General features: G+C 48.0%; 1 protein-coding gene across 3 annotated transcripts in view; it reads left to right on the top strand.

Annotated features, from left to right (window-relative positions):
* Window positions 1–24,096, top strand: part of MTMR14 (myotubularin related protein 14) — a 29,896-nt gene that overhangs the window by 1,231 nt on the left and 4,569 nt on the right. For 2 of the 3 annotated variants that reach the window (NM_001278496.2, XM_015293102.4), the window contains exons 3-17: window positions 3,535–3,643; window positions 4,670–4,745; window positions 5,485–5,545; window positions 5,990–6,112; window positions 6,628–6,701; window positions 9,111–9,181; window positions 9,313–9,387; window positions 11,720–11,786; window positions 12,799–12,884; window positions 13,292–13,368; window positions 13,470–13,506; window positions 14,104–14,174; window positions 14,783–14,832; window positions 15,051–15,189; window positions 17,670–17,846. In NM_001278496.2, coding sequence (NP_001265425.1) covers window positions 3,535–3,643; window positions 4,670–4,745; window positions 5,485–5,545; window positions 5,990–6,112; window positions 6,628–6,701; window positions 9,111–9,181; window positions 9,313–9,387; window positions 11,720–11,786; window positions 12,799–12,884; window positions 13,292–13,368; window positions 13,470–13,506; window positions 14,104–14,174; window positions 14,783–14,832; window positions 15,051–15,189; window positions 17,670–17,846 — 1,293 coding nt within the window. Of the gene's footprint in view, window positions 1–3,534; window positions 3,644–4,669; window positions 4,746–5,484; window positions 5,546–5,989; window positions 6,113–6,627; window positions 6,702–9,110; window positions 9,182–9,312; window positions 9,388–11,719; window positions 11,787–12,798; window positions 12,885–13,291; window positions 13,369–13,469; window positions 13,507–14,103; window positions 14,175–14,782; window positions 14,833–15,050; window positions 15,190–17,669; window positions 17,847–19,885; window positions 21,304–24,096 lie in introns of those variants that run through there. The other variant, XM_040646249.2, reaches the window with a different exon arrangement.

Genomic DNA, 24,096 nt, shown 5'->3' on the forward strand with positions numbered 1-24,096 from the left:
AAGCAGCTGCTGCTGGTTTGTTTGGTTTTTTTTTCTGTCTGTGCAAGAATGAAGGATATTTAATTTTTCTGTCAGCTCTTCAAAACAAGAGTGTTTTCCTATTTTCTTCTGTGACTTTGCAAGCTATGAGTGACCACTAACACTTAAAATACTGATTACTTTCAAGCCTAGATTTATTCTTCCAAGAAGTCCTGGGAATAGACTGCCCTTCATTGTACCTTTCCTTCTGGTTTCTGGGCAATAACCTCTGTGAAAGCTGCTAAGTAACTTTACCACGAATATAGTTTTTGGTTGCACCATTATATTCCACAAAACGATGATGAAATACTGAACAAATGTTAGCAGTATAGAGAATGTTGCACTTCTTGTGTTGCAGAACGCAAGAAACCTCTTCCAGTGAATGGAACAATCCCTCTAGGACCTAGTGTCTGGGGCTGCCTTTCACCTTTGTAATGTTCTTGTTCAGCTGGTAAGATCCCCTTGAAGTGTGCAAGACACTTCACGCCTCTGAGAATGCCACATTTTTTGGAAGCAATTCTAGGCTGTGCAAACTCTGCTGCCCCACGAGTTGTGCTGGTGCAGCTGTTTCTGAAGCCATGTGGGGAACTAGCAGAAAAGGGCTCTTTTAAACCCAGACCGGTTTCAGATTCTGTTCAGGCAGCTGGGGAGTGGAAGGGTCTTGCTTGGCTATCGAGCTGAGATCCGGGCTGGTGGAGGAGGTAGTGAAAGCATGGGAGGAATATGGCTTGTGTTTTTTGCTACCAACCACCACAGTGGTGTGCCTTTTGGTGCAGTGCTGCTCAGTCAGCTGCAGGAAGTAGCAGAGGGCGTCTGACAGCCAGGAGCACCTGCTCTGTGCTCAGGGACCTCTAATGTCCCCCCCAGCAGGAGTGGGCAGGCACTGTAAAGGCTTGGAAAACATTGAGATGTGCTGGGTTTTTTTTGCTCCCTGTCCTGTTCTTTGTGCCTGTGCTTACTGACAACTTCCAGAGATCAGACACAGGCCTCATCTTTGGCTTCCCTGCCAGTTCACATGTATGTCTGCACTCCAAACAACAGTGTTAGACTGTGAAGAAACACTTAAGCTCCAATACTGTGGCTAGCCATTGAGAAACAGCTCTGCTTCAGAACTGTACAGATATACTGTTACCAAAACAGTTGCTTACTCATAGAAAATGTTTCTCTTTTAAATGCAAAGGAAACTCAGCTTGGAAGTCTGATTTGGAGGGTGAGAATTAACACAGAGGTAACACAGACAGAAGGTTGCCCGCTAGTATCCTCTAGAAAACCAACTTCTGAGGAAGCAATACCTGTAAATCCCAGGAGTTATGAGTTAAGATTCATTACATTCCTTCCACCTTTTTCTTCACTTGGCCTCTGGAAGCCATAATGATGCTCTTTCACATGGCTGTTGGAGTCAGCTCTGATTTCCAAATTAGACCTTACTCCCACCTGTGCAGCTTTTTGCCCCTTGTCCCTGAAAGAGCATTGCAGCTGTTCTTCAGGGCAGATCTTTCCCCTCCCTGCAGCATCTCCACCGGGCTTCATGCTGACCCTGTGTCCCTGTCCTGCTGGCACTGGTTCCTTGTGCCTCTCCTGGGAGATGCAGTTAGTGTGCAGAGAGCTGAAGCCTCTTGGTTGCTCTGAGCTCCAAGCATTGTATTTTTGCTGAATCCTATTTTTTTAGGTTTTGAAGCCATGCTAAAGAGCTGTTAACACTGTAATAAAGTTCTGTTTTCCCTCTGTATTTCCTTTTACTAAGGAAACAAAGACAGCTGGAGCAGAATGCAGGATGCCTTTTAGTTGTGTTCATTCGCTTAAAAACAATCCCAAAACGCAGATCTGTACATCAGAACCTCTCAAAGGTTCAAAATAGATAAGGATTGTGGATGACACGTGAAGCCACCTCGTGCTGCTCGCCGGCTGTTCCTGCAGTGTGTTACTCCCATGCTCTCTGAGGAGGGCGTGCTAGGAGGGAAGCAGCTCCCAGCTGCCTGCAGTGCCAGCAGCAAGCAGTTCGGGCTGTGCTGGTTGGGTGCCCGCTCCTGATGCCTGCACATAAGCACACGTACTCTGTGTGCAGTGTATACTGCGCTGGCATTCAGCACTCTCCTGTCGGTGCTGTTTAAAGATTAGCTTGGCTTCGTACTCTTCACATTCCGGTAAAGAGTATTTGTCGGAGCTTCTCGTGCTGGAAGAAGCCTTTATGTGTAGGGAAACACGTGAGAAATCCTAAGCTTCCATTGTGAATTCTGGGATTAAGTTCTTATCAAACTGTAGGACTGGCAGGTTTTGCTTGCTGCCTCCTCGCTTCCTCCAGCAGTACTTTGTGTTGTCTCCTATAAATGGATCCGTTTCCATGTTAACAGTAGTTTATTTTTTCTAATCCTTACCTGAATGCCTGCTGCAGGTAGATTGCTTTACACTCGTACTGATTCTAAAGCCTAGAAACTTTATTTTACTCTCTAGCACACGGTATTAATTTCTTCTTTATTTCTATTAGTCACCTTTTGTTTCTTCTCCTTCTCCATTGCTGAGTTCTTTTACTCACCCTAATGCATATATTGCGGTGCCCTCTCTTAATCTCCATTTGCTCAGTCACTCCATGCACGGCAGTTTTGTTGCAGCGCTGTCCCTGGCCATCCCTGTGAGTTTGCTGTGCTTCACTGCACACATGTGCACCTCATGGCTGCAGATGGCTGGAATCAGGTGCTCATCTCACCCAACATCTGCTCTGCACAGCAGTGCTGATGCTTCTGTATCCCATGGCGAGTTTCCCATGGTCGTCGTCGTCCCTTTGGTAAGACTTGCTGTACTGATAACTTAAAGGCATCCACAGGTCAGTGAGTTCATCTGCTGAGCTCCGCTGCTGGACAGGGCTAACTGGAAATTCTTGTTCCTCTTCTCCACGTGCATGGTCATGCAGTGCTGTGTCACTGGGCTTCATCTGGTTTCTGTAATGTCAGTCTGGATGCTTCTCCAATTCCTTATGGAAACTCTGGTTCCCCCTGCACTGACCATACCTGGGGAAGGTCTGCGTCATTCAAAGGGCAGCTTGAATTCCAATCAAATTTAGGCTGATACTTGGAAAAATTACCACAATTTAAACTTGCTTCCAAAATATGTCTCCGACTCAGAACACGTTTCTGTTTTACTTTAACCAGAAAAAAAACAAGTAGAATTTAGTGGTTCAGTTGCAGCTGACATTAATCTAACTGCCCTATGCAACCCGCTGGCTGGTTTACAGCCCTTGTCTGATCACCAGCAGTGCACGTGCTCAGGTGACCACAACTACTGCAGTTCATTGAGCGTTCAAACTTTGATTCTCCATTTTATTTATTTTTGCTTGCAAAATTCAGTTGTGTTGTCTGACAGGGCAAAGCATTCTTAGGGAGACAACCTCTTGCTTGCTAAGTCCAGAGCTGCCTTTTAAGCCAAAGGGATGGGGATCACTGCCCAGGGGGTCTGCAGCTGCTTCGTTGGAGGATAAATGGGAAGGTGCTCTGTGTACTGAACTGCATCTCTGTCCAATAGGTTTGAGAGCACCGTGCAGGTTGGCAAACTGCAGGACCTCATCAACCGAAGTAAGATGGCGAGGTGTAGAGGACGCTTTGTCTGCCCAGTCATTCTGTACAAGGGAAAGGTAAAGCTTCGTGGGTTACCTGTCTTAACTTAGAAAATGACCTTTCTCCGTGCCATTTGAACTGTGCAGTCACATCTTCGGTCAGTTGTCACCTTTCCTAATGCTGTAAAAATCTAATCTTAGCTACAGGCAGACAGCCTGTAGTGGTAAGCAATATTTGCTGTCCGGGCTGCATAAATCATATGTGGGGACTTGAGGCTGTCATACTCCACTCTGTCACGAACACTGCACCAAGGATCTAGTGTTTTTTCTATATATATGTTCCTTCCGAAGGACCAAAGTTATTTGGCCTTTGAGAGGGGAAAGACAGCTGTTGTCACTTCCTCCCCCTTCCTCTTTCCAGCAGTGAGCTCCCATTGAATAACTTTTATCCCTGAAGAGAAGTTCCCCTTTTATGTTCCCTGGGGAGGCAAGATTGCATAAACGGTCTTATGAATGTGTGGGCTTGCCTGCAAGGGGATCTGTAAGGAAGTGAAATTACATTTGTTTTTATGTGGATTATTTAAACTGTTCTGAAGCCCTGTAGGAGTAGTCTTGTTTAGAATTTAAGTAGTTTAATTCGGTTTTCTTAGTTAAATTTAGAAACTCTGTGTGAATAGCAAAATCATACCTGTGACAACATTAATCTGGCTTTGCTGAAGCCATCGTGGGCTGAACCTGCTGACCTTTTCCAGCAGGAGTGAACTGCCCGGGGTGGTAGTGGGACCAGCTGCAATCTTATCAACGGGAGTGTGGAAGGTAAAGTTCAAGGAGCGTGTTAACACAGCATAGATGTTGCTAATTTTAGCAGGAATTGTCTGTTTTAGCTCACTGAAAAGTGGAGATGGGGAAAAAGTGGTAGAAAACCAAGCTACAGATAAAGACACCTGGGAGTCTTATGTGTTTGGGGACTTTGATCCGGATCAGGGCTGCACAAGAGGCTGCTGAGAGGCAGATCTGTGGGTACCAGCCATGTCTATGGGCCAGAGACTGGGTGTGGGGGAGACTCTTGGAGCGCATGTGGTTAACAGTGAAATCTTCCTCCAGCATATTTGCAGATCAGCAACTCTGGCTGGCTGGGGAGAGCTCTATGGGCGCACTGGTTACAACTACATCTTCTCAGGTGAGTGAGGAGCCGTGTGTCACTGGCTGCCTGATTAGGCTTCTCAGTGCTGGGAAACAGGGCATGAGACCCATCTGGTTGGGAGGGTAGGCACGTGTTGTAGTAGGTGTCAGGCACGGAACTCTGTCGTGGACCTGCTTGTGGCTGGCCTGCAGTGGCAGGGCAAACTCTGAAATCTGGTGTCTGTTTCCAAACACCATACCACAGAGCAGAGTGCCATATTCATAGTGCAAGAGGAAGTAGCAGAAGAACTTGAAGCTGAAGAGTGAATTACAGGAATAGTAGCATAGTAGGCAAGTAAGGCAGCCCAAAGGATTCAGGGTACTGATTCCTGAGTGCTGATTCCCAGGCGCTGAGGGTGGGAATAAATAAGACTTTGCTATTGCTAGCTGGTCATTGGGAATCAAATCCTCCTACTGGGTGCTAGGGAGAACTCCTCAGGAGAGTGTTGGGCGTCTGTAGTATAGGCTCTGGAGCTTAGTTTGGCAAAGAACTGTGCAGCACCATCAGGAGTGTCCTTCTAGTCTTGGGTTTGACCAGCTTAGGTCTTTAGCAAGGATAAGGGAAGGATGGGCTACATTACAGAATGTGCCCTTCGGGAGGAGGAAATGTGGAGAATTATTGAGAGAAACATGGAGAAAGGCTGCCAATCCATAACATATTCAGGCACGTGAATGTCTGTAGAATTGGAGATTGTGTTGCTTTACACAAGTTTCATTTCTTAATGCCTTCTTCGCAGGGGGTTCTGACGATGCTTGGGCAGATGCAGAAGACATTTCAGAGGATGATTCTGCACTGAGGTTTGTGTGCATCACTGACATGAGTTCATTCCTTGCTTTTGAAAAAACCTTGAATGCTAACGGCTGGCTGAACCCAACGTAACTGGTGCTTGCTAATCTACTGCCGGAGGGAAGAGTCAGAGACAGGAAGGTATAGGGCCATTTAAAAGAAGCTTGAATTACACAGAAATTTTTACTTCACAATAAAAATTAGATCTCCAAGGTGGAAAAAATATTCTGCATCGTACTTGGTTGTTGCAGAACAAAGCAAGATATGAGGATGGAGACCCTAAGCACTAACTTTGCAGTATCAGCTCAGTGCAGAGTCTGACTCCTACCCATGGAGACAAGGCTTTTCTTGTGGCCCTTTTGGCTAGAAGCAGTTCAGGGAAGAACTGTGGCAGTTTCATGCAGGCAGCGGTCAGTCTTCCTTGCTGATTTCACTTTGCCTTGTTCTGTTCACAGAAATGCAGACTCCCAGCTGTTTGACAAGGTCAGAGGACACGACATCAAGCTGCTTCGGTACCTCTCTGTCCGATATATCTGTGATCTGATGGTGGAAAACAAGAAGGTGAAGTTTGGCTTGAAGTGAGTCTGGATTCATTTGTTTTCTACAGGCTTTGAGTTGCAGCTAGCAGCCCTTACTGGGGAATTGTTACGGGGCATGTACTCAGCATCCTAGGAGGAGTTACCAGAAGGGCAGTGCAGAAGGATCTGTTGGTCAGTGCTGTAGACAGAAGACCAAGGTTTTATGCCAGAGAAGGCTCTACTAGTGAGCAAAATAACTACTTTCACCCATCCTCTGCAGTCTGAATAGGCTTTCTCTGTAGAGCTTGAGGTAATTTTACAACCCCTTCTCAGAAAGGGGAGAGCTAAAGGAGTACTCTGCTTGTGTATAAGAGTAGGTAGAGACGTTTCTCCTGGTGTTTCACTTGAAAGAAAGCTGTAATGTATTGGAGCTACACCTGTCAGTCTGAATGTGTTGCATAAGTTTTGCCCCTTCCGACTCCTGAGTTGGGTCATTATGTGGGGTAGCTTTTGGATGCTGTGTCTCCTTGGAAAATACGGTACAAATGCTGCTGTTTTCCTCTCATCCTGTGCAGTGTGACGTCTTCTGAGAAGGTGGACAAAGCTCAACGTTACGCTGATTTCACGCTTCTCTCCATCCCATATCCAGGTACAGGACTGATGTCCAGAGGGACTCCCGAGGGACAGGTGACAATCTGCTTCTGGGGACTGGGAACTACTTGTGTGTGTGGTGGAATGACTGTGGCTTGCTGAACGTTTCCTTTGTTCGCTCTGGAGAGAAGCTGTTTTAAACAGAATGGTATGCTGAATCTGGATGATGTGGAAGTGTGAGTCTGCATCAGGGGCTCTGAAGCAGCAAAAGAATTTCTTAGTGTTTCTAATGAATTCGAGCACAGGGAAAACGTCCGAGTGGTAGAGCTGAGGTTAAGATGGCCATTGACTCCACCCTACTACTTGATGCAAAACATGGCACAAAGCAAGCTATATATAAAAACAACAATTCTTAGGAACTTTTCCTAGTTCTAGTGCTTCCAGAGAGCCTCTGTAATATATTCTCAGTGCTAGGCAGAGCTGTTAACCTGAGCCTGTAGTGTATGACTGGGATGCGAACCACTCCAGTCCATCTCCCTGACTAGATCAGTCCCTGTGCCTAGCAACCACTGCTGGGTCACTTGCTGCACTCATAAAGATGAGCTGAATATTGCTGCCTGGCTGCTGCTGTCGGGCTCAGTAATGTGATTGGATGTGAGGCTGCTATGTTTGAAGTCTGTCTGTGAGATAGAACTCTTCTCCCTTGCACACAAAGAAAGAGAAGGGGGGCGAAAGAAGGAGGGTGGTTATGCATGATCCAAACCCAGACTTTTTCTTAATGACTTCTTGTTGCTCTTAAACACCCAGGGGGGGAGTACATGGAGGGAGGTGTATTTTTTTAATGTAGAAATCAGTGACAATTCGGAGAAGCTGCCTTAAGATTTCTGTTGCAGTTTCCTTACAGATTGCAGAGGTGTACAGAGATAAGTATTTCTGATTTCTGTAGCACTTGCCGTAGGTATATATCATTGCCATTTGTCTTGCTAAATGTAGATCATGGCAGAGACAGTGAGCACTAATTCTTTGCATTTGTAAAGAATGAGGAGGCAGTGATTCTATAAAGATAAGCTGTAGAGTTTTTACTGTGTGGGGATCTGCTCAGTGTACTCCTCTGGGACAGCCGCTGTCCCTTAGTGGCTCTTCAGTGCTGCACTAGAGATAAGCCTTATCGAACTGGAAACTCCCTGCTGGTGTTGCCTGATTTTAGCAGTGCTGTTCCAGAGCAGAATACTGTCATTCTGTTAAATCTGAGTCATACACAGCTACGGATCAGCAACCCCTTTGGTGCCTGGCGAAATGCAGTGGTATGTTCTTACTAATGTTTCCAGGTTTGCACTGGAAGAGTTTATCTCTGAGATTGTGAGATTCTCTTATCATAAATGAATGAACAAGTGTGCAGATGTGAGTTAGGATGAAAGATTTAGGTTAGAACGGGGTATCTGTGGAAGCTTATGTGCTCTCCAGTGCAAAAGCTCTCCTTTCCATCTGACTGGTAGTTGGCACTTGTGGGTGCCAATGCTTACTGCTGTAATCCCCTGTTCTTTGCTTTAAGCCTGTGTTTAATTGGAGTTAAATCTCAACTGACAGTTGGGCTGCGTGGTCTCTAGAGCTAGTCTTGTCCTTCCACATACCTGTTTTTCACCACTGAAGTTACTTATGACTTGCAGACTAGGAATTGTTGCTTGTGCATGCAGTGCCTGGCACAGGGCTGTCTCAGTGATGTGGGAACTGTGAAGCTTATGTGGCACACACAGTATCTCCGGAGAGGAGTTTTGTGTAGCCTGCAGGCATCCACAGTGCTAATAGTGTCTCTCAGCTGTGACTAAGTGACTGCAGTTTGCAGCAGGGACTTCAAATAGTTGTTTGAGAAAAACAGGAGCCAGAGGGCAGAAACTTCAGGAGGGGAGGGCTTGGAAGTGCTTGTGTAGCTGCACTTCCTTCATATACAGCAATTCTGGTGTTTGAAAGGGGAGGCTTAAATGTGACAGAAGCCACAGCTGCTTCTGACAGAGCCCTTTCTTGTTACCTGCAGCAGATGCTGTGTGAAACTTGGCTTTCCCCAGGCTCTGCCAGCACATCTTTTGCTGATTTCTTCTCACTTCGGGTGCCGGGCTGATGCCTCAGATCTGTACAAGAGTCAGTGGCCCTGGGAAGCGTGGGTCCTGGATGAAACCTGTAGTTTGAGAAAGAATAAACCAGTCCCTCAGACTCCACGTTTGCTGTGCCTTTGGAGTTTGCACTTAGTCTGCTGTGTGAGTGTGCTTACTGCTGAGTGCTCTGAGCTGTTGCTGCTGGGAGGCCGTGCTGCACGCTGTACTGATTACTGCTCTTCACTTCCCACAGGCAACACTTTGGATTGGTTCGGTGCTCTGGAGCCCAGGGCTGCCAGCACTTCCAGTCCCACAGGGCCCTCCAGTTGTTAGATATCAGTTAGCTGAACAGTTGTTCGTTATCTCTTGTCTTTCAGGCTGTGAATTTTTTAAGGAGTACAAAGACCGGGATTATACAGCTGAAGGTCTCATATTTAACTGGAAACAGGTACAAAATGGAGAGCTGAAGGCTTTACTGAGCTCTTAAGCCTTGGTTGTTCTTTTTTTTCCCCCTGAAACTTATTGCCTTCAAATCCTGTTGTGTTTTTTTCTCTCTAACTAATTGTTTTTTTGTTCTAGGATTATGTAGATGCTCCATTAAGTATCCCGGCGTCTGTGACCCAATCTCTCAGTATAGATTGGAGTGAGTACCAGGTGAGGAAAGTAGGCATCTCTGTGGGAGGTCAGAGATTTAATCAGGAAGGATCATTAAAGATCTGAAGTCTGTCTTGTTGCCGTCTCAGTAATCTGGTTTACTCCATACCGTCCCAGTGGGAGTGAGGCTGCAGACTTGATTGTTCAGAATAGCAGTGGAAATCCTCTCCCCAAAAGCTCTGTGGCTTGACGTGTCCAAGGCAGCTAACGTTAACATCAAATCTGTTTCTGTAGCTCGTGTAAGCTAGGAGTCCATTAGGGAGATAAGGCAAGGAATGTGCCAGGAAATTAAAAGCGGTGTTGCTTGTTAGCAATCTTAGCACGTGCCTGCAATAGGCAGTCTTTCTTGGCTATCAAGAGACTGAAGAAAGGTTGACTTTCTCTTATGTGAATAGTAGCCACATAACTAGGCACCTTCTTAGTGAGTATGCTGTGTGTTTATCCTATTACGGCAAAGGAGAGAATTGTAACTGAGCATAGTGCGTCTCCATCACTTACTGCTGCCACAGCATCACTGCTGGCAATTGAACTCTTTTTTGTTTGCCCAGGCGTTGAGGTTTGCCCTGGTTCCCACGGGGGACCATCACCTCATATCTATCAGTGCGTGCCATTTCACACAGCAGAGGGCCTGCCAATCCCCCAGCTTTTGTGACAGTAGGCCGTGTGCTGGTGTGTGTCACACTCCTGTGCTCTGCAGCTGGAAGCACCACAGGACCAGCAGAGCTCCAAGTGCTGGGGCACTGTTTGTCTGTCAGCATGAAAATAATACGTGAGTGCCAGCATAAGTAGAATCACAGAGAAGTAGCTTGCAGTGTTGAAGCAGAACTAATGGGACCCCAGCTTGTTTATGACTAGAAGGTTGCTCAACAGAATACTGAGCAGCCAGTATTTTAAAAAGGGTATTAATAATTGAAGAGGGCGTAAGAAAGAGATGCAGAATTGAAATGATCTGAGGATTGGAGAAGGTGCTTCACTTGAAGCTAAAGTTCTTGGTCTGTTCAGCTAATCACAAGGGTGATGGGGAGTTGGCTTGATTAATGTATAAGTACATTTACAGGAAGAAAATACAAATTCTAAAGCACCCTTCAATCTAGGGAAGGAAAGCTGTACAGGAAGCAAAACCTGAAGTCTGAGATCAGACATACAAATGAGGAAGAGCAGTCTTGAATGTTATTTGTGAAGATTTCTGTCAGGACAGAGTGCTCGAGGTGTGATGAACTGCCATCCCCAGACTAGGTGTGCGTTGGGCAGTGCTGCTGAGCACGAGCTGCAGGCTGTGTGTGGGGCAGGTGAAGGGAAGTTTCTGCCTTGCAGTGTAGAGAGAGAAAAGGGATGAAGGAATGATTCCTTCTGGCATAAGCACAAGGTTGGGTCCAATTGGGCAGATAAGACCTTGGAAGGATGTGTTGGCTGTCCTGCGTTTGGTGTGTGTCCCATTTCCCTGCTGTTGTTGTTACACAGGATTTAGAGCAGGTTAGTATGTCCTTCCTAGCAGAAGTTACAAGTGTAGTTGCACACACACATGCACACAGCAAGGTGTTCTGTTGCTGGGAGTCAGCATCCCTTACGCCAACAACGCTGTCCTAATGAAACATTTGTCCCTCTCCTTGTCTTTCTCTTGCTCATGCCATCCCATTTTCCTCGATGGAGTTCTGGCTTTGATCAGACTGCTAAAATTCCCGGCATCTTCTCACAGCACAGTGCTTGCAGGTGGCATGCTTCAGCATCTTCTGATGTGCTCCACCTTTTTTTTTCTTGTAGTGCTGGAGGTGTCTGAGTTCAGAGCCCCTCTGTGATGTTGCTGCCACTTGGGTGTTACTGCAGAAGCCCAGTGCCTGCCTGGAGCAGCCTGCAGCAGTCAGTCAGAGAGTTCAGGGTGAAGTGCTCAGCTTGTGGGGCTGGGCTGCTGACCTTGTTCTGCTCACCCTGTCTTTCTCCCTGCGTTGCACACACAGCTGTAACATGGCTGCTGAACCATTTTGCAAAGTGCACACGTCTGGGGGGCTGCAGAACTGGGTCAGCACTCCGTGGGTGTTTACTGGCTCGCTTCAGTCTCTGAGCACGGTCTGCTTGGAGCTTTGGGGCTGCAGGCAAAAAGGTTATGTGCCAGCCACGCAGACAGTAACAATAGCTTTTTATTTGTTTTAATTTATATTCCTACCAGGCCAAAGGGCCTTTTACAGAGGTTGGGTGCGAGTGGTTAGAGGACCAAGGGGAAACTTGTCACTCCAGCAAATGGAGTTATTTCTCTGGTATAGAAACAAAGAGCATGGCAAGCTCTGAACCACAGAACAACCTCCTGCTTATCTTCAACATTTCTCTTCCTGCACAGAGCTGGGACCTCGTACAACAGACGCAGAACTACCTGAAGCTGCTGATCTCTATCATCAATAGTGATGGTAAGGTAAACTCCTTTCTCCCAGCAGTCCAGCTGGAGCAGTTGCTTTCTCCAGAAGATCAGCTGATAGTGCAGCTGTGGATCAGTTCCCAGTACCAAAGAGTCCCTTCGTGGAAAGCTTCACTTCTCTCTCTTCAAAAGAGGACGATGGTCCTCACATCTCAGGGCTCCAGCTTCCTTCTTAAAGAGATATTTGCTGATCTCTTGAAGATTCCGCAGAGCTGGAGGGATGTCTCAAAACTGAAGTATTTCCTGATCTAAAGCTGAATAGAAAAATGGCTGCTCCTTTCCTTGTTGCTTCTCACTCACTATTTTTTGGACCACCTGTGTTTTGTCTCCCCAGTCTGAAGTCTCATTAGGCAGCTGTTCAGGAGTTCCTTTCATCTTTTGTCACTGCAGTCCCCCCAGCCTTTTGAAGGGGATGTATTGCCATAAGTTGATATCCCATTCCCTGTGGACATATAATGACTTTATAAAAGCAGAACTGTTGGTCAGTTAGAGCCATTGGCCTGCCCAGCCCACTGCAGATTCTCCTGCAGGTTGCATTGGGACACCCTGCTGGGACTCTCTCTGGAGAGCAGTGGCGTGGTGCCCCGTGTTTGCCTCTGCTCAGTTTGTATCAGTAAGAAGGCTGATGAGACTGAGAGAAAGTGTTCAGTTGGAGCAATATCTCTGATACGGGGATGGATTGTGATAGTGGGTTGTAACTGGGTGAGTACATACTCTGGGCAGCAAGATGATGTTCATACCTAGTGACTTTGTGTCCTGAGCAGCTGTCAGAAACAGGACAGTCCATCAGCCAGGGTTGCTGACGACCCAGGAGGCTCTGTGCAGTTTGTTGGCTGCCCTATTCAAGACAAAATGTTCTGACTCGGTGACTTAGCTCTGTTCTTGAGCTCTGCTTGTGGGGACAGAGAGTAACTTGTCACTACAGATTTGCCATAAATAAAAGTAATTACTCTTGTTACAACATCCATTTGTTTCCCTCTCCTTTCTGCTCCCACCTGGACCAGATGACAGCGGGCTCCTGGTGCACTGCATATCCGGCTGGGATCGAACTCCTCTCTTCATCTCCTTATTGCGCCTCTCCTTATGGGCTGTGAGTACTCAGCTGATCTGCACTGCTTGTAGGCCTGATTGTTTGGAGGGTGAGTGACAGCGTCAGCAGAAAAAGCTGGTGGGAGCAGTTAAGGTTCCTTTTAGTGCGTGGACTGGCTTTGATGTGGAGTCCAACGCACTGTCCTGCTATCAGACTCAGTATCACAGGCAGGTAGCACAAGGTATTTGCAGCTTTGCTCAGGGGATTCTCTGTCCTGAAGACTGCCAAGATGGTCAGGGTTAAGAGCCCTGTATGCAGTAACCAGGAGGGTGTCTGACTTGTTCTGCAGGAAGAGCAGAGCAGGCTGGGCTTCTTCATTCACCACGACAGTTTTCTGTAGATCACACACGCTCAAATCCGAGTCTCCAAGATTGCTGCTTGAAGACTGTCTCTCATTTGCTTTGCAGGACGGACTGATCCATGCGTCCCTGGAGCCATCTGAGATTCTCTACCTGACAGTGGCCTATGACTGGTTTCTCTTTGGGTAAGCACACTAAGGATTACATCCACAAGCAAACTTGTGCTCCTTTGCTTATCCTGGTTTCTGGGTGTGTGAGTGATTTCTCTCCTTTGTTCTCTCTCCAGGCACATGTTAGTCGATCGACTCAATAAGGGAGAAGAGGTGAGTGTGTCATCCAGGACAGTACCTGAACTTTCTGTTCTCAGGGTACTTGTTTAAGGTAGCAGTGTTCATTGCCTGCTTCCTGCTAACATCACTGATTTGGATGGGCTCTAAAAGGACTTTTGAGCTGCTGGAGATGCAAGGTCAGAGCGTTGCCATGTACTTCTTGATGCATAAGCTGTGGGAATACGTCTTTGGGACTACAGTTTGGTTGGTTGGTGTCAGTCCTCCTGGTTCCACACTTCAGCTATTAGTGTTTAGGCCCCAGGTGAAGGGGTGCCAGGACTTGCTCAGCAACAAGAAGAGAGTCTTGAGACTCCTAGAAGTTTGTAGTCTTGTGTGTTAGTCCTGAGTGCCTGGCTTCCTGCCTGGGTGCTGCACGTGGCATGTGTGCTATCACAGATGCATGGAATTGCTTGTGCTGGTTCTAGGATGTATATCTGGGGTTGCACAGATGTATGAGAAGGCCAGGATGGAATGTTGGCAACCCTTGGCAGTTTGGTAGCTGCAGATTCCTCGCTATCTCCTCACCAAGATAAGAGGCTGCATGGAGCCCAGGCTCATTCCTGAACTGCTCTTCTCTCTCTCTTTGCTCAGATTTTCTTTTTCTGCTTCAATTTTCTGAAGCACATCACCTCTGAGGAGTTCTCTGCTGTGAAGTCACAGAGGTAAGGAGCCTGTGCTTGATGCTGCATGGGCTTCAGAGCCAGGGAGCTCGTTAATGCTGTTCCTTTGGGGAGATGGAAGCCCTGGTGTCCTGGCCCAGTTTTCCTTAATTTATTCAGCACTCTAAAGGCTGCAAAACGGGGCCGAGGCTTGTGAGGTGCCACATTGTGCTCTGAAAAACTGCCCATGCTGAAATGTGCTCTCTGCTTAATGACTATGTGGCTGCTTTGGCATGGATGGACTAAGAGATGTGCACACTGTCTCAAGCGCATCCGGCACGGCAGGGGGGAGTGGGGTGGCTGGGTTTTAACAGGCTGCTAAGTGTTAACCTCTTCCTAGTTCAGGAGAGGCAAGAAGAAACAAACTGTACCCTGCAGAAGTCTGCTGGCTCTGAGTTAGCACGTGACTGCCTGCAGCCTGTTGCCAGCCTGTCAGAGCACAGGGTGTGTGGGCTGGGGCTGTAAGGAGGTGCTGCACACCAGCCCCAGCCCCTTTCCTTTGCCCCCATGCAGCTGATGTCCCGCTGCTGTGTGCAGCAGAGATCTGGCTACGGCCAGCCTCCACACAGCAGTGGAGCATGGCTGAGGTAACCCTGTCTTTTCTTCCCCAGAAGGAAGAGTTTGCCACCTGGCTTCACCTTGGAAGAGATCTGCATGCTCAGTGAGTGTTTGTGCTGAGCATCAGCGCTCTGTGGTGCTGGTAATGGTTGATCACTTGGGGGCTTGGGTTGCCAGCAACAAGGTGACTACAAATGGGTATGTTTCCCTTGGGCCTTGCAATGAGGCCCCCAGGGCAAACAGGAAGGGTATTGCTTTAGGGGAGGGGAGAGTAAGTGAGACCAGGCTGGTTTTCAGGTTGTTCTGTTTGCTTTTTTCTAGAGCAGAGAGACCGAGGCAGCACCACAAGTCTGAGCAGCGACTTCTCCCTGGGGATGGAGAGTTCCCCTGGAGCAGCAGGGAGCTTCACCTATGAAGCAGTGGAGCTGATGCCAGCAGGAGCACAGGCCCAAGCAGCATGGTGAGGAAATAAGCACTCAATGGGATGCAGAACAAAAAGATCAGGCTCTGAGAACTGTAGAAAAGTGCTCTGAAGTCTCTCACCATCCAGGTCTGCTCTCTGTGGCCTGGGGACCTTACAGTGGGGGGAGGAATTCAGTAATCAGAGGCTTTGCTGCATGGAGACCACCCCATGTTAATGACCGTGTCAGGGTGTCCCCCAACGAGAGTACAGCAGCTTTTGTTCATTTTCAATAGCTTTGCTGTTCAACATCGTCCAGAAAGCATTTCATCACTTTTAAAAGATCATTCTGAACTACAAGAAAAATGGCATTTGGTAGCACCCTCCCCGGGGATCTGCAGAGACAGAAAGCTTCATTGCCCTAAAATGAAATTTAATCTGTTGATAAAAGAGTTTATACAGGAGGTGGTGCAGTTAGTGGTAGGTGGACTGTGTGGCCAAGGATCCCCTCAAAACTTAAATCCCTCTGCCAACACAAAGTGTGTGAGATGGAAACAGGTTGCTTCTTCAGGGTGCTTCTGGGAGAGGCTATGAAATGATGGGTATTCCCTGTGGGTAGGGGATCCTGTAGGAGTCTGCTGAGTATGCCAGTGGCTGTCTGGAAGCAGGGACTGGGGAGAGTGTCTGGTGGCTGCTCTGGTATGGGTGTTGCGCTTGTGGAGTTTCTGGTGCTGTTTGGGGATTTCACAACCTTTCTGTAGAGTTGCCCCTCTCAGTTTAATTTTTCTCTCCTCTCCCTCAGCACATATGAAGATGCTATTTTATATTGCAATTATTTTAAATTAAATCTGGGTTGTGCTTGAGGCAGCTGGAAGTCCTCTGGGACTGAGCCTACAGCCATGCTAGTGGCAGCAGCCTTTCTAAAGCACTTTGTGAGTCAATTTATAAAATGCTGAAGCGGGGAAGAGAAAACCTTCCTGCAGAATCACAAAACAACAACGTTGCCCTTCTTCCCCAACTAAACCACATTTGCCAGGTGTTCATTACAGAGTCCTCTTTAGCACAAAGAGCCCACCTATCCACAGCAAAAATTCTGCAAGAAGTAGAGAAGAATTTTCCACTTGCATAGCTACAGAGTAAGAAACTGTAAGTATTTACATTGCTCTGAACTATGCTGTGGAATGCACAGGATATGTGGACTGGATCGTGCTGCCCAAAGCCTACATGTGATCTTGACAAGATGTGACAGTGGCTAGAGCAGGACATCCCATCTTACTTGTATGTATCAGGGCTTGATTTTGTGATGCGTTGTGAGCCTTGCACAAGTACTAGTGAGGGAGCTGGGCATGGATGTCTTGCTGCAGCCTGTTGGGGCTGGGTAAGCTGGAGAGCAAGCAGAGCTTATACAAACACTGTCACTGGTAGGGAGTTGGGCTGTGCATAGCTAGGAGGCTTGTGTGTCTTTGTGATGTCCTGAAAAAAGTGGGCTCAAGGCCTGCTTGCACAGACAGGCATTTGTTTTTTAGCGTTACAAACCTGACTGCAGGCTGTGCTTGGAGATGTTGGCAGCTATGATAACGTGAGATGAATAATGCTTAAGAGAGTCTGTGGTGTGATATTTGAGGGTGGACACACTTCAAGAAGTGAAGGGAGGATATCATGCTTCCCACTGTATGATGAGCCCGTCTTTAGCTGCACTTACTGACAGTTCTTGATCTCAGTGAAAGCTCAGGGGCCCTTTTCAGGAAGAACTGTATCTTCTCATTGTGTTAATTTGCCTTAGCTTTTTCCTATTTACTTGTGTACATAGCAATATCTTTGCCCATTTCACTGTGCTGTTGAAAGGGGAAACATTCTTGGGACTTTTCCAGGAAAAAAAAAACTAATGTAAAAAAAGAGAACCTCCTGAACGTGGAGCAGCAGTGATGTGAATTAGTTCCACACATGTGTGTTTGCTTAGCGTATAGCTGGACACTAATGTGAGCTAAGATCTGATGCAGCAGTGGACTGCGAAGTGTGCACAAGTGTGGATGGATGGGAAACCAGAGCTGTGGGCTGTTCTCACAGACAGGGAGAAGACTGAAATGTACCTGCATCTGGAGAGGAAAATAACACTGGTGTGTCTCTGCAACCCTCACCAGTACGCAACAACACCCACCTGGGCTGGGCTCTTCGGCTGGTACACTTTGTAGAGTTTCTAACAGAATGAAATGGTCTTTCCCTGCTGGGGGGCCCCTTGTTTGAGGTGTTTTTACAGCTAGACTAAACAAAGTGCTCGCAGCATGTGTGTGGGTTGATGTATTCTCCTGTCTCTGATTTGCAGGTCACATGGGTGGTGATCTATAAAAGAACAGATTAAAATGGGTTGAGCTCAGTGTACCCCCATCGCTGCAAAACCTGTGACTCCTTGAGAGGAGGGCAGATCCAGGGGAAACATGAGTTTGTAGCTGCTGGGTTGAAATCTGGCCTGTTGTGGAAAGGCTTCCTATTTGAAAAACATGGGAAAGCCAGGTTTCTCAACCAGGTCTGCTGTCCTGCAGGAGGAAGAGCTGTGCATCATCACCTCAGGCCGTGCTCTGGAGCAGGGCACAGCAGTCTGAAGACCGGCTGCCTTCTGCAGGGATGGTTGAAGTCAAGTCCTCCAGCTCCTCCTCATCAACCCATTCTGATAACTTCCTGAGACTCGGAAGCAGCCCGCTGGAGGTGCCCAGATCCAGGTGAGATGGGATGAAGCAGAGCATTTCTCGGCAAAACAAAAGCTGGGTAAAGGGAGTGCTCGACTGCCTCCGTATAGTTCTGAGAACCGTGGAGCAGATGGGTTTGTATACACAGACAGGCTTCAGGAGGCCTGTTCTTGGTGAGCTTGACCTTGTGGGAAATGCTTGCCACTTAACACCAAGTCCTGCCTCAGCCCTTCTGGAGGAGTGAGGAACTGTGCCAGTAACAACTGGGTGTTTGTTCTGCCTGTCTTTACACCTGCCTCAATTCCACAAGGTCTGGCTTCTCTGCATTCTGCATGCTCTCATAGCTCTCTTTCTGTCAAATGCATCTACGGGGATTTGCAATGGTTGCATTTTGGGGGGAGGAAACGTTTCAAGCCAAGCAGACCTTACTCTGCACCTATCCAGGCCCCCTTTCCATTTAGTGATGTTTCTGACACTGCAGGGTGAAAACCTCTGGGTGCTGTTGGTGAGCAGGGAAGCAAGCTGTGAGTGCTGGGACAGCCCTGAGGGTTTCTCCTGGAACGCTGTGTTCCTGTGGTGCAGCTGGGAGGTGGGGACTGACTCTGCTTTGGGGTTGGGACAGATGATCTCCAGAGATCCCTTCCAACCCCCATGATTCTGTGATTCTGGGCCTAATCACATGCCGTAACAAAGGATATCTGGCACCCTTCTGAAGTCTGATGCTGCAGTAGGGCAAAGTAGAGCGGTGAGCTAAGCTAGGGAAGAAAGAACAGAGCCTGTGGAGCAAACACCACGCATTTAGGCCGACAGGGGATAAAGAGGCTCTTAGATAAGAGGTTGCTGTTAACAGCATCAAACGCTTGTGTTGTCTCTGCAGGTTTTCTGATGAGTCTTTTTCTAGTGAATTCCCTTCATAATAGCCAGCAGCCACATTTTAGTACATTCTCATCACGTGGAAAATAGTGACAAACAAGTAGAGCATTGAAAATTTATATGACTGTTTACCAAGGTTCTTGATTCCAGAGCAAAATCACTGACAGTTATCATACATGATGCTAGCTGCTCTCCCCAGGGAAAGAGATCAATAGGATGTTTTTCAGTTGTTGCTGGAGCCCACCTCTGCATGTGCTGTCAGATGAAACAAGTCTTCCAAGAGGAAAGCAAAATACTGGAGAGAAAGCAGCTTGTCCTGGGGACTGCTTTTGTTCAGAACAGCAATGCCACTGTTGCTGTGTGCAGTCTTGTGCCATTCCCAACACATAGCTGGCTGCTCAGTGCTGGACTGCATAAACTGCCTGGTAGTGAGCTTGCAGCAGTGCTTTGGAAACTGTTTATAATGCTTCAGCTGGCTTCTGCTCTGTGGGAGCAAAGGAGGGAAACAGAGTAGGCAGAACAGCACCACAGGAAGGGGCTGATCGCAGTCCCTGGGGTTTGTGTTCCTGGGGCTCAGAGCTAGTAAAGCCAGTAATTAGCTTTCCACTGGCTGTGTCTGGTTGAAGAGTTTATAAGCTTTTGGATGTTCAGTGCCCATTGCTGTCAGGTGTTTAGAACTGGCATCCCCAGGGCTTGAGGCAGCAGGCAAGCATAGTGGAGAAGCTTGTTACTTCCCAGGCCACAGTCTCTGGGGATGACTTTTCACTCTCCCAGTAAATAATTCTGAGGAGAAGTCGCAGTGTTCCCATTGTAAGAGGTAAATGTTTTCTGGATTCCACTCTAAGCATTCCTTTATGACCTTTATACTAGTTTCTGTTGTGACATAAAGCTTTTATAACCTTTCAACACAGCAAAGGTGCATCAGTCTATCCGTGGTCCCTGTTGACTTCTGTGAGTAAGGCAGCATGCAGGGCTGAGCGGGGGAAAAATGTGCATAGGGTGAAACAGAAGATAAGAGGGAACCTCCTTGCACGACTTGAAACCAAGAGAGCAGAAGAATCCGTTGTGAGGCCAGAATGGTAAAGTCAGCTGATGCAAAGGTGGTTAACCTGCTAGGCTCATGCTGGGTGGAGATGGTGTACACTTGTATGCTTTCCTCTCTGGTGTCACCTGGGTTTCCTCTGCTCCTCTCTGTGCAGGCTAGAGGAAATGAGCCTGGAGACCCTGCTGAGAGTGGGTGGAATTGTCAAGGCAACGGATGAACTGAGCTTCTCTTTGAAACCAAGTCTTCTGGCACGATTGTGCTCCTTTGCCTCGTAGTCCCTTGCCAGATCAGCCAGACTCTGGTCTCTGCCCTGCCTGCCTCCTCAGGATACATAACACTGATATCAGCTTTGCTAGCTGAGGACTTGAGCAGTCTATTGCCTTATTGAATGATGACATGGCTTACATCTGTGTGGCCTGAGCATGGTACGGTTTATCTCCAAATAGAGATCTCACTCAGCTTGGCTGGGTCAGTCTGAATTTGCCCAGTGAACTTCATGCAGGTAATGGTTATCACAGTATCTTCAGCCACCATTTTTCATCTTGAAGGAAAAGCAGAGTCCTGTTTTGTGGGGAGAAAGAATATATCTGTGGTGGAAGGAAGAGTTAACATCTGCCATTGTTCAGGGAGTGAGAGGACTGGGATGGAAAGGCTGTAGCACAAAGACTAATCATGATGCCAAAAATACCTTTATCTCTGCAATACTGCTGCAGGTTAGCACCCTAGCCTCTTAAGATGAAGAAACTACTGTACTTGACTTCCTAATACTCTGGTTGTGTGGCCATAGCAACAAAACACTTAACCACTGCAGCGGCAGTAGAGGAAAAGTGGTTGCTTGTAAAATGCCAGCAGGCACCCTCCAGGCAGTTCACATAAACAGCCCAGTCCATGTGCTGGCAGGCAGGGAGCTCAGCAGGGAATGAGAAGGGAAAGCAAGCTGGCCAAGAGATGAGCAGCACGTGAGCAAGCTGCTGGGCAAGGAGCTGGGGTGTCCAAAAGGAGAGAGCTGCACATGCCAGGTGAGCCAGTAGGAGCCAAGCCCCTCTCCTAGCTGGGGTGTGACAGCAGCCTCCTTGTCAGCCCATCCTTTGACTCCTGCTCTCATCCAGATGTCCTGGGTACCCATATGTCCCTGGGTGATTCTCGTTAGGCAGAGCAGTACAAAGGCAGATTTGAAAGGCAGACTCTCACTAGGCAGCCTTTCTAGCTCATCCCAATGGTAAGATCAATCTGGTGAGGGCAAACGTGCGTGAAGATGCAGCACAGAAGATTTGCAGAGCAGGACAAGGTGCATCTTGTTCTACAAATTGAGATCTCTGAGTACAGCAGACAGTGTGCATCGACTCAAACTCCTTGCATGTGAATGGGCAGCGTTAGATGCAAACACAGGACATCATTTGCAAGCTGCTAATAATCTAAGCATCCCATGACACTGCAGGAAAACCCTGTATCTGTGTCAGGGATTTAGTGTGTGTGCACATACTGCTAACGTGGATTAGCAGATGGATAATCTTCGGTTGAATGTGCTTTTGCTAAGTCAATTAAACAAAAGCTGTAGTACTGTAGCCTGAAGAGTTAAGCCATGGAGGAGCTGCTTTGGTCAACAGTCACAGAGAGCTCCCTTGCTGAAGGGCGGGAGGTGCTTCGGTCTGGAGAGGGTGCAGTGAACTCAGGGAGGGGCAGGGAAGCTGCAGTCCCTTAGCTTTGAGTCTTTGGTAGTGATGAGACTGCACGTGCACTGTTTTGCCGCTTCCATCCACCCGCCCTGGGAGCTGTATCTGCGATGCGACAGCAAATGCAACAGGACAGGAACTGTTGACAAGAACGTTTTCCGGATCCATTGCACGATGGTGCCACCAAAGCAGCTTGCCAGGACTCTGGCTGGCACGTGACTGTGCTCCAACGTGGTTGTGCTCACACAGCACTGGCTGCTTGGGCTGCTACGGCCCTGACAGCCTGCAGATAGCGGACTGGGCTCCAGGCAGGGCCGTCAGCGTGGCTCCCTGCCAAGTGCTCCTCGCCAACTGTTCCCACGCACAGGTGGGAAGGACTGCCCTTTACTCCAGGTTGCCGCAGCCTGCCTGCTTGTACGGTACCTACTTCACACTTGCATTTGAGGCACAGAGCATATGCTGGCAAATGAGCTGCTTCCTAAACAGCTCTAGGTATGTGGAAGCGTGGCAGGTGAGCGGGGGCAGAACAGGGCAGGATGAGAGCCTAGCTGTTGGGCGCTTGGCACTCACATATTAAGGAATGGAAGGATCCCTGATTGCTGCTCTGCCTCCGGTGTTGGCTCTTCTCTGGTAAGCGGGTGTCCATGTGCTCTGAAATACTCTATTTTGTGCAGCATGTTGCATGGGAAGCATTGACCTAATTAAAAGGAACCTTTTCAGGCTAGGAATTGCTAGTTTATGGACTGCTAAAGGTCCTTCCTTCTGTGAAAGAACAGCTTGCAGCTCATCTCTGTTTTGCTAATCTAATTTTGTTAATTTTGCACTTTTGAGGGAGTTTCTTCCCACTCGTGGACCTGAGGAGGTGGGTGTGTGAAGCTCACTTTCATTCTCTTTCTGTCTGCCATTGGATGTCTGTGGCAGATACAGCAACTTGAAGCCTTGCTGTATCTCCTCTTTGCTAACCGTGTCAGCTTTGCTGTAGCTGTCCGGCTGCTTCCCAAGCCCCTCTGTGCTGTCCTTAAAGCTAGCCAGCTTCTGGCAGGGCTGTCATATGTTGCAAACCTGTTGTTCTTACAGGCTTGGGGCCTGGGCCTTTTGTCCCAGCATCAGCAGCTTCCACTGAGGCATCAGTGAAGCCCCTTTCGGGTCTCTGCAGCAAACCTTTGCGAGGAGCCTTCAGGGGTAGGAGCACCAGGAAGATTTTCACCTCTAGACTGCACTGGTTAGCCTACAGATCTGGTCTTGGTCTCAAGCTCAGCTTTTAAGAAGCTCCTCCACCCTTGCAGCAAGCACAAGGTTTCTCATTTTGCCTTCACATCCTCTCTCTCCCAGCCTTCGCCCCTGCTGTCTCGAGGCTGTTTAAGGTGATTGTTGGTTGTGATGCTGCCTCAGGAGCCTCCCTTGAGAAGAAGTTGGAGATGGAAGAAAAGTGTATCATGGTGTCACAGCTCTGTTGGCTGCATTCAGATATTTAAGCCAGGAGGAGTGACCTCAACTCAATGCAGAGTTGGTCAGTTTATTCACTTCATCAGGTGTTTATTCTGCTGCCTGGAGGAGAAAAACAGAATCAGCTGACTTGAACTCCTAGATTCCCGTTCTGTTAGGTTAGATGCAACTTTCCAAATTCTAGCTGCCTGGAGCAGAATGGTGAAGCAGCACATGCTGTCTGACAGTTTGATACTGATGGACTCCATTTCTGAAGTCTATGCTTTGGGATAGGGTTCCCTTTTCCCACTGCAGATGGGCGAGAGATGGGAGTATGGCAGCACACTGCTCTACAGGAAGACGTCATACATCCACACCTGCCCCTCTCTGCTGCATGGCCAGCACTGAGAAGAAGCAGATGTGTTTGGGCAGTGTTTCAGCACTGCCACTTTGCACAGCTGCGTGACAGGGCCAGGGATGCTAGAAGGGGTTGGAGGGCTGCAGAGCCATGAGTCAGTCTTGTGGGAGGTATACGATGCTTTGATCAGCCTGTCAAAGAAGAGACTGAAGAGGTGACTTGGTGCACCTCCAGGAGGTGGTGTAAGATTGGTCTGCTTCTAGCCAACAGCCATGGAAGACAGCCCAGCAGCTGGAAGCTGAGACTACACAACCAAAGCAGGAAACAGTCATTCATCCTCTTTATCAGAGATGCACCTGACCCATGTGAATGATACTGAACAGTGACATTTCTGCTGTCCCTTGTGCCCTGGATCATATATTGCTCTTTTGCTTGCTACATGGGCAGAGGCATCTCCTGGTACCATGCTCTCCCTTTGCAAGAACTGCAGATTTCCATTCAGCTCTCTTCATCTATACATGAAGATCCCATCCCAAGCCCATCTCCACCTGCTCTGCTGTTCAGGCTCCTCATCTTCAAAACCCTTCTTTCTGCCTGGCCCCAAGCCTGTCCTCTGGGCAACTTTGTACACTTCTGACAGTAACACTGTCCTTGTCTCCCTTCCTTTACCGAAGTCTGTTGCTTACAGATCTCTTCACTGCTTTAGCTCAAATTCTTGTCACTCCTTGTATCCCTAAGCTGCTCCTATTTTTCCTGCCTGTCTGTCCTGCACTTACAGCGGTGGTAGTCTCCTTTCCACACTGAAGCAGTTTCCCTCCAGTCCTGGTGTGCTTCTCTCTGGCTTCCAGCACTGCACTGTGCTTGCCTGCTCTCCTCTGCTTTATCTCCCAGAGGCAGGGAGAGGGATAG

This window comes from Gallus gallus, chromosome 12, assembly GCF_016699485.2.
Source record: "Gallus gallus isolate bGalGal1 chromosome 12, bGalGal1.mat.broiler.GRCg7b, whole genome shotgun sequence".
Lineage (NCBI taxonomy): Eukaryota > Metazoa > Chordata > Aves > Galliformes > Phasianidae > Gallus > Gallus gallus.